Here is a 12880-nt window from a genome sequence, read left to right as displayed (position 1 = left end):
ATGGCTCACGGGCCCAGCCGCTCCGCGGCATGTGGGATCTTCCCGGAGCGGGGCACGAACCCGCGTCCCCTGCATCGGCAGGCGGACTCTCAACCACTGCGCCACCAGGGAAGCCCGGGAAGTCCCTTTGAAAAGGAAAAGCTTTAAGAGCATTTAAATTTTTACACCATTTAATTTCATGACTCTTTCTCTTCCCCATCTCCACCTCGATGTCTTGGGTTCCTTGTTCTATTTTTCTCATCCTCTGTACTCAGGAAGACACCAAAATGGTGGCTGTGAAAGGATTTTTCTCCCTGAAAGTTTCCTCTGGACACTCTTCTCTGTTACTAACAAGACACACCTTAGAACCACTTAGTGCCTTAATATTAATCTCTGGGGATTGAATTGGACTCACCACTCAGTGCGGCTGTATTTAATAGTGGCTTCCTTCCGAGGCTTACATTTTTAGAGAGGTCATAGGATTTTAAGGCAGGGGGACTTGTTCTGATGGTTTCAGGTTAATTTCCTATTTGTATCAGATTAATTTCCTATTTGTATCAGAAAACCGTTTGCTTGCTGATTTGATTATCTCCTTTCCTAAAGTCAATTGAGACCGAATTTGGTTGTTACCCCTTTATCCAGTCCAGCTACCACAGAACCTTTGTTTTGCCAGTGCAGTAATATTATTCTCTCGTTTCTAAAGTGCTCTAGTTCAGGCTATGAGTTCTGCCAACAGGACAGTGCGAGGCAATCGATATAATTAGCAAAGAACCATATTTTCTTCAGGATAACTTCTTCTTTTGGATATTTTGGTCACTTTGCCTTGGACTTTGTTTTTCTTTCATATTTTCTAGTATATGCTGGGAAACATAAGTGGATGGTTTAATAGTTTTGCGTGTGGGTTCATGAACCAGGTGGCCTGGGTTCAAATCCCAGCTCTGCGACTTCCTAGCTGTGTGACCTTGGGCAAATTACTTAAGCTCTCTGTGTCTCAGTTTTCATGTCAGTGGTTGTTAAAGAAATGCAAGTATCATTCAGTCAAAAAAATATTCCTTCCTTCCTTCCTCCTCCCTCCCTCCCTCCCTCCCTCCCTTCCTTCCTTCCTTCCTTCCTTCCTTCCTTTGTCAGTCATCTATTCAAGCCACAAACTTTTCCAGAGTGCCTGGGACAATGTGCTAGGCTCTATAAACAGGGATACAAAGACAAATGATCCATGGTCTCGGCCCTTAGGAAAGTCTAATGAGGGATGTGCTTGTTACTTATGGTGAGGATAGATCACCTGGAAGAGGAAAGCATGAATAAGAAAACTGACCAATTTGAAGTTGAAGATCCCGACTCATTCTTTCATCAATCTCCAAGTTACTTTCTCCCGAGAAAGAGTAATTTCTTGGGCTGATGTTCAACTTGAGCAAACACCTGAAAGGAACAGCCTGTGGAAGCTACTGATAGTAACTCTGTTCTCCACAAACTGTTTCCATGTTGTTGCCAGACAGGATTCTGGCATTGGCCAGGGAATCCCGTGCTCAGGTAGGCTTTCCTTCCTCAGGGGACCCCCTACTCTGAGATGGTGGTGTCCCCTGCGTTGGAGATCTACCACATAGGCTTCAGGAGCTCTTAGTGGAATTCAATCCACTGGTTAGAGCTCCTGCCGCATGGCATCCAGGTCAGTTGTGGTACAGAGAAAAGATGCAGAGTGGACGGTAACACACCCTCCTTTCTACACGTTCCTCACTTGACAACATCTTGTTCCTCAGTATTGAATTGCACCTTATCTCTTTTCTTCTGCCACCGCCAAACCCTTGAGGCCAGGGACTGGGTCTGCTGTACTGATGAACCTGAGATGGCATTGTCCCCTTTCTATGAGGGTCACTGGACTTTCACAGAAGGATGTCTTTCAGCTGATGCCAGCTCCCTTCTTAAGATCCTGTTATCTCTCCTACAGGCAGAGCTTCCAAGTGATGGGTGGGCTGGACTGAGATGCGGTGGGGCGTAAACGTGGGGCCCCTCGTTTTTTTTATATATTAGGCATTTGAGAAACGTTAATTGGTTGGGTGATTTGATGTGCGACTGGTAACAACCCTTGTCCTTGTTGTTAGAATGCACCACAGCCATCAGCCCTGGAATGCAAAGACCAGAATAAACCTGAGGAAGCCACCAGCCAAGCCCGGGCAGAGTCAGTCTCCACCCCAAACACAGGTGAGAGAAGTCTCGTGGGCCCCGAAAGAATGATAACTTTAATTGTAATAATGATACCTCCATCCAGACATGAGGCTCATGGGAGTCTGTGCAGATGACCATGCCTCCCTGGACCAGAAGCCACACTCAGGAGAGAGCTGGCTCGGAGCACCAGGGCCCCCCCACCTTCCTCTCTAGGACCTAGAAATTCAAGTCTTCCTCTCTCCTTTCAGCTGTTTGAAAAGCCTGTGGAAAACGCACAGAAGAATTAGAAGAATACAGAAGAATAATTGACTCCTTCCAAAGGAGTCTCAAGGGTTTCTTTGTATGTAGGGCTGTTAACATGTGTGGCATATGAGGAACAGTCACACGGCTTATAGGACAGTATCTGTTGAATTCAGGGTGGGGCAGAGACCAGAGACTTAGAACTTAAGGATTAGTAGCTACTTCTAGTGAAGAGCCACAGAGTTGAGGAAAAAGTATTTTGGATCCTGTAGCGGAAATGCTTTCTCCAGAGGGGAGACGCCCACGTGAAGGGGGAGATGAGAGGAAGAAGTAACTGTGGGAAGTGGAAATCCTGGTCATGGGGATCTTAATTTGGGCCATAGCCAGGGTTGGGGCTCACTGTATTTGAGGTAGTTGCGGACATTTAAAAATCAGGAGATTTCCAGAGAATCGGGAATGTGGTCGAGAGGAATAGCCTAAAAAAAAAAAAAAAAAAAAGAGGAATAGCCTAGCTTCTCTTGAAATGTTGAACTCGCCACCAAGCCTGCATGTCACGTGGCACCACCAGCTGGAGCAGTCACCGTTCGTCACTGGGGAGTATTGGGGTTTCCTGTCCCTTCGCCCCCGTAGACGCCGTCCCCCCCCCACCTCCTCCATCCCGGCATTAGCCTTATCCCTCCAGGGGTTCTGTGCATACCCTTCCCTCACCTCCCTCAGTCACCCCTGCTCTCCTCAGCACCCCACCTCTATCTTGGCATCTCCTTTCGGCAAATAAATACGCTCTCGCCCTTCCCCCTTTAAAGCAACCCTCCTTCAGCCCCTCCCCCCCTTGCTGTGGTGTTGTCCTTGTAGAGCCAACCTGCTTGGAAAGGTCACCTGCTTTCTCTATCACCTCTTCCTCATGTCCCACTCATGCCAGTGCCCCACCCACTGCTATGGGGCTTCCCCCGTCTCCACCCAGAGCGGTTCTTGCTCATCCTTCATTCTGCCCAGGGTAGTCTCAGGGCGTTTGGTGCTGTGTCCTCTCCCTCCTGGAATCCCCCTCCTCCCCTGGCTTAGTGATTTCTCTCTTTTTTCTTTCTTTTTTTTTTTTTAAAGACTTATTTTTTTTGAGATTTATTTATTTGTTTGTTTTTTGGAGGCGTTGGGTCTTCGTTGCTGCACGCAGACTCTCTCTAGCTGCAGTGAGTGGGGGCCACTCCTCACCGCCGTGTACAGGCCTCTCACTGTGGTGGCCCCTCCCGCTGCGGAGCACGGGCTCTAGGCGCGCGGGCTCAGCAGTTGTGGCGCGCGGGCTCAGCAGTTGTGGCACACGGGCTCAGTAGTTGTGGCACGCGGGCTCAGCAGCTGTGGCGCACAGGCCTAGTTGCTCCGCGGCATGTGGGATCCTCCCGGACCAGGGCCCAAACCCGTGTCCCCTGCACTGGCAGGCGGACTCCCAACCACTGCGCCACCAGGGAAGCCCTATTTTTCTTTTTTTTTGACCTCACTGCACAGCTTGCGGGATCTCAGTTCCCCGACCAGGAACTGAACCCAGACCGCAGCCGTGAAAGTGCCAAGTCCTAACCACTGGACCGCTAGGGAATTCCCTAGTGATTTCTCTTCTATCTGCATGGTTAGGACGACCTTCCCAGGCCCCTTATGGCCTTGTCTCTTCCCGCGAGCTCACAAGTGGCAGAATTTCCCGAGGCCCTGTCCTGGGCTCTTTATTTTTCTCGTTCTGGACTCTCTGGGCAACCTCTTGGTGCTGCTGATTCTCAAGCCTGCTTTCCAGCACTGGGCCCACCTGCGCCTCCCCTCACCCTGCCAACCGGACCCCCGTCGAGTTTTCTCTGCCTCTGATCAGCTCTGTAACCATCTGGTCGCCACACCAGCACCCCCCTCCTTAACATCCCTGACATCTTAGGTTTTCATTATTGACTGCAGTTGCCACCATTATTTACGGGTCCGCCTGTCTTAGACCTTTTCCTCCACAGAGGGAGTGAGCTTTAAGTAGAGGCCAGTCTGAAAGAAAAATCGGATCATGTTACTCCCGTGCTTATAATTCTTCAGAGGCTCCTCTTGGCTTTCAGGGTGAAGTTCATCTCTTTGTCTTAGCACCCAAGGCTGCCATGACCTGCTGACGTTTCAGCACCCACGGCTTTCCCATGTGCACCTGTCGCCCCACGCATACCAGAGTGCTTGCTGGTACCCAAATTCATGATGTTGGTCCCTGCTCCTGTCTTCACAATTCTCCCCAACACTCTTTCTGCCCCCCGTTTTTCTGGGCCTTTGAGTCACTACCTCAGACCCCCTGAGCCTCTGGGTCTGGGCTCAGTGCCCTCCTGCGGTGCCGGGCACCCCCATTTCAACTCCCACAGTACTGGGCTTCTGCTAGACTTCGCATCCCCTGGGGACCCGGGAAGGTCCCCTGCACAGTATGCCTGGCACATACGATAGAGAGATGCCGGCAGGAGCTTCTGACTGGCTTCCCAGCTCTCACGTGGCGGCGCACTCCTCGTCCTTTTGGGAGCAGCTTAGACTCTCACAGTGTTTGCGTTTCCAACGCAGCACTTTTTTCTAGTACGATGTACTTCAACATTTATTAAGTGTCTCAAGATTTAAAGACGATTGGGATTTGACCCCTTTCCCCAAAGGACCTGTTATACACCGGATGCATCACATCTATTCACTCAGTAAGCATTTACCGGCAGCCAGCACAGAAGGAGGTAGAATTCATGCAGCCAGGCACGGAGATTCACATAAAGTCTGCGGAGCTTAGAAGAACTCGCTGGGGCTTTTCATCTTCGCGAGCTTTGCTTTCAACGACGGGAGAAAGATTACAGCTGTCCTTGCTGGGACTCCTCTACTGGCCAGGTTACAGGCTTTTCCCTGATCACAAACGTTTCCTTTGAAACTGCCTTCACGGCCCTCACTTTCATGGACTTTGAAGTGGGAATTTCATGTAAACCTGACTTCAGCTGAAACGAACATTTCCTGCCCCCGCCATTGGCCTCGGGCTTTCTCTACTTCAGCTTCTCAAGAGGTTTCTGCCGTGTCCCTTAATAGTTAAAAACAGAACAGAGCTTGGGGTCGGCTTTCTCACAGCAGCACTGCTGTCAGCTGTTGTCATAAAGAGTCATTTTGGTAAATAAGCAGAAAATCAGTGTGTTTGATCAGAGAGCCGTGGCTGGACTTTGAGATAAGACCGTGAGGTTCAGACCAGTGGGGCTTTTGCTCCAGACCTCTATCTGGCCAACGTGGTGTCTTAAGTGCCTAAGAGGGTTTTGAAAGATGAAATGCTGGGAAGTTGAATCTATAAATGTCCACCCCCAAAGTCACAATGTTTGCACGTCACACTGTCTGGCATTGAGAGCTGGGTAGCCTCGTGGTTAAGAGCTCCGCTCCGGAACTGGACTGCCGGGGTTTCAATCCTGTTTCTGCTACTCTAACCTTCTGATGGGACAGGTTCTTGTTTCCCCATTTGTGAAATCAGGATGATTAGAGTATTTCCCTTGTGTGGTGTTAGTGAGGATTAAGCCAGTTAGTAGCCGAGCAGGGCTTAGACACAGAGTAAGCACTCAGTAACGTGACCTCTTGTACTTATGCCCCTTTATCAGCTCCACACAGGATGTTAAACACAATGACTTTCTCTGGGTCACCAGAGCCGTCATCAGATCTCCCCACCTTTGCTGGTCCACAGCATCCCTGCTCCCGTTGTTTCAATCCTCTTTCCTTCTCTGGCCGTCTTATTCAAGTCCTCTCTCTCTCTCTCTCTCTCTTTTATTGGCTGTGCTGCATGGCTTGTGGGATCTTAGTTCCCTGATCGGGGATCCAACCTGGGCCCCTGGCAGTGAGAGCACCAAGTCCTAACCGCTGGACCACCAGGGAATTCCCAGTCGTATCTCTTTCATATGTTCTTTCTGCCTGGAATAGGCTTCTGTTTCACCTCTGCCCCTCCCCCCGTGTTCTGTCTCTCTCGGTTGAAGCCCTCTTGGCGGATTACGTGCAGATATTCCTGCAACCACCACTAACCATGGGGAAACTCTAGGATGATTTTTTTTTGTTTTTTTTTTTGAGTTTGTATTTATAAATCTCTAAAGCCTTTATTTATTTATTTATTGCACATTCGGGATCTTAGTTCCCTGATCAGGGATCAAACCTGTGGCCCCTGCAGTGGAAGTGTGGAGTCTTAAACACTGGACCGCCAGGGAAGTCTCTCTAAAGCCTTAGAGAGCCCTTGCCAGTGGACTAACCTGTGAGATTGCCATCTAATTTTTTTTTAATTGTAAAATATACATAAGATTTAGCGTTTTAACCATTTTTAGGTGTACGGTTCAGTGGCATTAAGTACATTCATGTTGTTGTGCCGTCATCACCATTCTCTGTCCCCAGAACACCGTCATCTTCCCAAACAGAAGCTCTGTACCCATTAAGCAATAACTTCCCCTTTTCTCCCTCCAGTTCCTGGCAACCACGATTCTGTGTTCTGTCTCTGTGAATTTAACTACATTACGTGCCTCATATTGGTGGAGTCATACATTTGTCCTTTTTAAAAAATATTTATTTATTTATTATTTTTGGCTGCGTTGGGTCTTCATTGCTGCACGCGGGCTTTCTCTAGTTGCAGAGAGTGGGGCCTACTCTTTGTTGCGGTGTGAGGGCTTCTCACTGCAGTGGCTTCTCTTGTTGCGGAGCACGGGCTCTAGGCGCACAGGCTTCAGTAGTTGTGGCTTGCGGGCTCTAGAGCGCAGGCTCAGTAGTTGCAGCGCATGGGCTTAGTTGCTCCGCGGCATGTGGGATCTTCCCGGACCAGGGCTTGAACCTGTGTCCCCTGCATTGGCAGGCGGATTCTTAACCACTGCGCCACCGGGGAAGCCCCATACATTTGTCCTTTGATGGCTGGCTTACTTCACGTAGCATAATGTCTTCAGGGTACGTCCATTCTGTAGCATGTGTCAGAACCTCCTTTCTTCTATAGGCTGAATTTTATGTATAGGTCACATTTTGCTTATCCAGTCATCTGTCAATGGACATTTGAGTTGTTTCCACTTTTTGGCTATTGTGAATGGCACTGCCGCGAACATTGGTGTACAAGTATGAGTCCCTGCTTTCAATTCTTTTGAGTGTTATGCCCTGTGGTGGAATTGTGGGATCATATGGTCCATCTCTTATGCAAGGTTGACTTTATAAATCAAGATCAGAGCTTGAACACCTGGTGGGAAAATTCTCTCTTTACCTCCCTTCTCCCCCACCCCCACCCACCCCAGGCCCTCCCACGGACTTTATCTCCATCAATGTCAACTCTACCCTCAGGCGCTTCAGGCTAAAACTCGAGTCATCTTGGACTTCTCGAATTCTTTTACAACTCATGTTTAGACAATGAGCAATTCCCATCGGCTCCATCCTCCGTACCCAGAATCGAGTCACTTCTCACCATCCCGAACATTGCTGCCGGATCCAGGCCACCACACCTCATCTGCATTATGACAATTGTTTCCTAACTGGCCTCCCTGTTTCAGTCTTGGTCCCCCTCTGGTCTCTTCTGAGCACAGCAATAAGTTCAACCCGTGAAAAACATTAGTCAAATAATGTCATTCCTCATTCCAGCAACTCACTCCCCATCTCACTCAAGGCAAAATTTAAATGCTTGCAAAGGTCTGTTGGCCCTCACTGCTCATCTGACCCCACCTCTCCTTCCCTCATCAGCTCAGGCCACAAGTGTCCCCTTGCTGTTCCGCCTCAGGGCTTCTGAGTTTGCGGAGAACTATGCCTAGAATGTTCTTCCCTTGACAAACTCTTCGCCTTCCAATGTCACGTCTCTAGAGAGCCCTTCTCTGAAAACTTACTTAAAGTAACAAGCCCTTGCTCTCCTGATTCCAGGCGTCACCCATGCCTTTTACCCACTTACTTATCACTGTCTGACACATACTCCCTCCCTAATCTGTTCCTTTCCTTCCTCCTCACTAGAATGTAAGCTTCATGATGTCAGGGGCTTTGTTTGGTTTCCTGTCATATCCTCAGTGCCTGTAACAGTGCCAGGCACACACTAGGTGCTCAATTAGTATCTGTTCAATGAATGGATGGATGGTGCTCTGAGGTCCCCACCTTAACGGCCCACAGATGTTCCTAGTCTCTGAGAGTTATGCAGACGTATGAAAATCCCATGGCTACCAGGCTCCAGTCTCATCCTTCTGGCCCAGGGCAGCTTCAAAATGAAGCAAACTGGATTGATCACTTTTTGCAGCCCCCTTTAGCCTTAGTAGTTCTTGTAAATGCCCCTGATCACTGCAAGGATTTATCCTATAACAAACAGCCCTTCAAAAACCTGTACCCAAAAAACAAAACAGAACAAAAAACAAACCTGTGCCGTATCTGAGTTCCCCAAACTGGACTCTGTGGGCATCTTCTCAGGGGCTCAAGGAGTCTCCACAAATCAAATAGTGTTTTTACATTTTGATGACAATCTGAGGGGAAAAAAGCCAACAAATTCTTGGTTTTTCGATGACTGCCTTACAGCTGAGGAGTGTCATATGAGTGGTTCCAGGGTGGCTGCATTTGTGTGTGTGGTATTCTTGGTGCCCAGGGATGCCCTGAAGTGATGGTCTTTCATTTTTATTTGTTCAAACTGGGGTCGCTGGTTCGTGAATGTCTTCTTGCAAATCCATGATAATTTTTTTTTCCCTGTAAATGTGTCTGAAAGATATGTATTCAGACTGCACAGCTAATAACCCTGAGCTACTGTGCAGGCTGAAATACAACACCAGGCTAGAAATCTTCCAGGCTCCAGGCCTCGATTTTACGTGGGTCTGAGTCAGCCTAGGGCAACAGGGTATGAAGCAGAGGCAAGAATATTGGTCTTAGAGTCAGGAGACTGGAGGTGGCACCAATCTCGGTCTCTGAACTAACCGTGTGACCCTGGGTTTGTCGCCCCACCTTTGTGGGTTTCATTCTTCCTCTATAAAATGAACCAGAGAATCTGAGTCTCTTCCAACCCTGACAGTCTCTTTTGTGAGATATGTTGGGGAGAAATGCCCATTTGGACACCAGGAAAAATACATTGTTGGCACCAAACCCTGGCGCCAACAGGACTGGCCATGAGGATAATAGTGACACTTACTGAGGTGTCCATTCAAGGCTCGTCTTCTCTGAGTGGACTTTGCTGAGGATTCTACCTAGAAATCCCACCTCCATCTCTATCCTTTTTACCCTAGTTGATTTTTCTTCATATTCTTCTCCTGTGCTTTTGAGGAAATCTGACCTTTATTAAGGTTATTTCTTATTATCTGTCTTCTCCTTCTAAAATTAAACTCTATAAGGGAGAGTTTTTTTTTTTTTTTTTTTGTGCAAGACTGTGCTCCAGTGCCTTGGAATGGTGTCTGTCCCTTACTGGGTACCTGATCAACATTTTCTGAATGATTTGGGCACCTCCTCTGCTTTGGGTCCTGTGCAAGGTGCTTTACATTTTAATCAATAAGTGCATGAAGTAAGTATTATTATTAGCCTTGTGTATTGGCTGAGAAAACTGAGGCTTCACAAAAATCAGGTAACTTGCCTGTAAGTGTCACAGCTGAAACTTAAACCTGGGTAAGTTGCACACCTTCTTGTATTCATCCTTAGCTTTGGCACCTCTCAGCCAGGAGGGCTCTAGTGCCAAATGCATGAAGCACAGATGGGCTATTCTGTGGCTCCGGTTTTTTTCCTTCTTTTGTGCAGCTCTGTGTACAGGGAAGGGGAAATTAAACTCTCATTTATTGAAGAGACTGTCTTTCTCCCATTGTATAGTCTTGGCTCCTTTGTTGTAAGTTAATTAACCATAAATGCATGGTTTAATTTCTGGGCTCTCTATTCTGTTCCATTGATCTATGTGTCTGTTTTATGCCAATGCCATACTGTTTTGATTACTACAGCTTTGTAATATAGTTTAAAATCAGGATGTGCGATGCCTCCAGCTTTCTTCCTTCTCAAGATTTCTTTGGTTATTTGGAGACTTTTGTGATTCCATAAAAATTTTGGGATTTCTTTTTTCTATTTCTGTGAAAAATGCCTTTGGAATTTTGATGGGGATTGCTTTGAATCTATAGAGTGCTTTGGGTAGTATTGATGGAAATCAAACTCTCAGAGTCCTCCTTGACTGCCTTTGCTTGCTCTGACTGCGCAAAGAACTCACTGTGCAGAATTGCAGAACTGGGTGTTTTGTTAGCTATCCTCTGGTTCCACCAATCCCTTCATTTTAAAGTGGAAGAAACGGAGACCTAAAACAGCTGAGTGCCACATAACTCCTGTATTGTCTTGATCTATGGACTGATTCATGAGCTTTCAGTGGTCTGGGTGGTAAACCAGAAGGCCCTTGGCAGCAAAGCTGGGAGCCTGCACAGTGTCAGGGGCCCACCCCACCTTGATACTGTGGCCATCTACTGGCCCCTTGGGCCCTGGGCCTTCGGGGTCTTCTGTTACTTGGGTGCTGTTCAGTTTCCAGGGAGCAGACACTGGCTGAGGGCCCTGCCTCTGGTCAGACCACCCCCCCCAGACAGTGCTTCTTGATGTGAAAACCATGTCTGTCAAAATGTCATCTTCTTGGTGTTCAAATGTTCCAGGAGGATGGGTTTCAGGACCATTCTGTGGGCATTTTCATGTCTTCCTGTTCCTGACATGTTGTCCCTATCTTTTCCCTCCTGGGTCTCTTAGGGGTTAAATGCTACCAGGAAGAAACAGGGCAAGTTCTCCCCCTTATGCTGAAAGTAAAGAATGAGGAATAGTTTCTGTTCATGAATAAGCTATTGCTTATTGATGTTCTGATCACAGAAAAAATGTTCTTGTTCCTGTTGGTTACACATGAAATTGCAGCGAACAGTACAAGACTGACTATAATTAAGTACTTGAGAGATGTGGTCTCTATTATACCAGGTGTAGAAATTCAAGGGAGAGAGTCTTGGAGAGGGATGAAATGGTCACGTAATAATAAAAATGAAACAAGAACTAACCCTTATCAAGTGCTTTCTGTGTGTCGGGCACGATACAAATGTGTTACGTGACTTGAACTCATTTAATCTTCTCAATAACCCTGCGAACCCTGTTCATCTCCATTTTCCAGTGGAGGAACCTGAGGCACAGAAAGATTGAGTAATTTGTTCAAAGTCATACAGAGCTGGAAGTGCAAAGCCAGGATTTGAATCCAGACAGCCTGGCTCCAGCGTCTTTTCTCCGAAATACTGCACCTAATGGCCTTGATGAAGGCTTTGTGAAGGAGATGAGACTTGAGCTGGACCTTGAAGAAGGAAAGGTCTGACAGCGTGGGGACATATCTGAGTGATGGAGTGGGCATGGCAGACCCCAACAGGGAGGAAGGGACTGGCCTCACTCGGCAGAGTGCGTGTACTGGGGAGCAGCAGGGAAGACGGCGGGGCAGTAAGTTGGGAACAGATTATAAAAGGTCTTAGCATCTAGTCAGAGGGTTTAGACTTGATCTGGAAGGACCCAGCCTTTGAAGTGTGCTGAAGGATGACTTGCTAGAAGCAGAGGTTTGGGGAGGTTTTTTTGGTGGCAGTGGTAGGTCTGAGGGTAGGAGGTGCGGAGGCAGGAAGGAGGCGCTGGAGGGTCGAGCCTAGAATGCTGGTCTCAGCTGGGCCAGCTTGGGAGGGAAGATGCATGCAGAGTGGGAAAGACAGGGGACAGACTGGAAGGGCTCTCACCACCTGAGATCACCATGATGCAGTGACATTCTGGGTAAGCAGAGGCCCCGCACCCCAGAGCTGCACACACCTGGCCCAGGAGTGGGCCAGTGGCTGCCCCAGCACTAAGAAGTATGCCTGAACTGCCCCGCATCTGTCTGCCCTGCTCCACCCTCAGAGCACAAAAGGGCTGCGCTTTCCCTGCACCCTCCAAGTCCTGCACACCTTTCTCGTGGCCACCCCAACCTAGGACCCCACAGGGAGGGGAATTCTGGAAATTCCACATACAGAGCAGATTCACTTTTCTTTCATTCTTCTCTTTCCCTCCTCAGCGATTTGACTGAAAGGGCTTCCACAGATGCAGCATAAATTTTCTCAGCGAATCAGTTGTAGCCAAACATCATATCTGAGGATCTCCCACCCTCCCTGCAAGTTCATAATAAATCTCACCTCTTCTCTGAACTTCCTGAAGTTTCATCTGTGCCACTCCCATCCGGGGCACGTGGTTTTCTACAGCTGCATCTTCTGTACGAGTTTGCTCGGGCCTCCAGGACCAGACGGCTGAGCAGCAGACATTTGTTTTTCACAAACCTGGAGGCTAGAAGTCCAAGATCGAGGTGTGGCAGGGTGGGTTTCTCGAGGCCCCTCTCCTTGGCTTATAAATGACGGTCTTTTCCTGTCTCCACGCGGTCGTCCCTCTGTAACTGTCTGTGACCTTATTTCCTCTTGTTATAAGCACACCGGGGTCATATGGGGTTAGGGCCCACCCTAATGATCTGATTTTAATGTAACTGCTTCTTTAAAGACCATCTTCAAATACAATCACTTTCTGAGGTACTGGAGGTACTTCT

At 48.1% G+C, this 12880-nt stretch overlaps 1 protein-coding gene across 4 annotated transcripts in view; it reads left to right on the top strand.

The window, feature by feature from the left end:
* The window catches only part of AHNAK (AHNAK nucleoprotein), a 93870-nt gene that overhangs the window by 56453 nt on the left and 24537 nt on the right, over window positions 1–12880 (top strand). For 3 of the 4 annotated variants that reach the window (XM_033860826.2, XM_073809071.1, XM_073809070.1), the window contains exon 5: window positions 2076–2175. In XM_033860826.2, coding sequence (XP_033716717.1) covers window positions 2076–2175 — 100 coding nt within the window. Of the gene's footprint in view, window positions 1–2075; window positions 2176–12361; window positions 12711–12880 lie in introns of those variants that run through there. The other variant, XM_033860827.2, reaches the window with a different exon arrangement.

This window comes from Tursiops truncatus, chromosome 8, assembly GCF_011762595.2.
Source record: "Tursiops truncatus isolate mTurTru1 chromosome 8, mTurTru1.mat.Y, whole genome shotgun sequence".
Classification (NCBI taxonomy): domain Eukaryota; kingdom Metazoa; phylum Chordata; class Mammalia; order Artiodactyla; family Delphinidae; genus Tursiops; species Tursiops truncatus.
The sequence above is the reverse complement of the archived record's forward strand: the minus strand, read 5'-3'. Positions and strand labels throughout refer to the sequence as shown.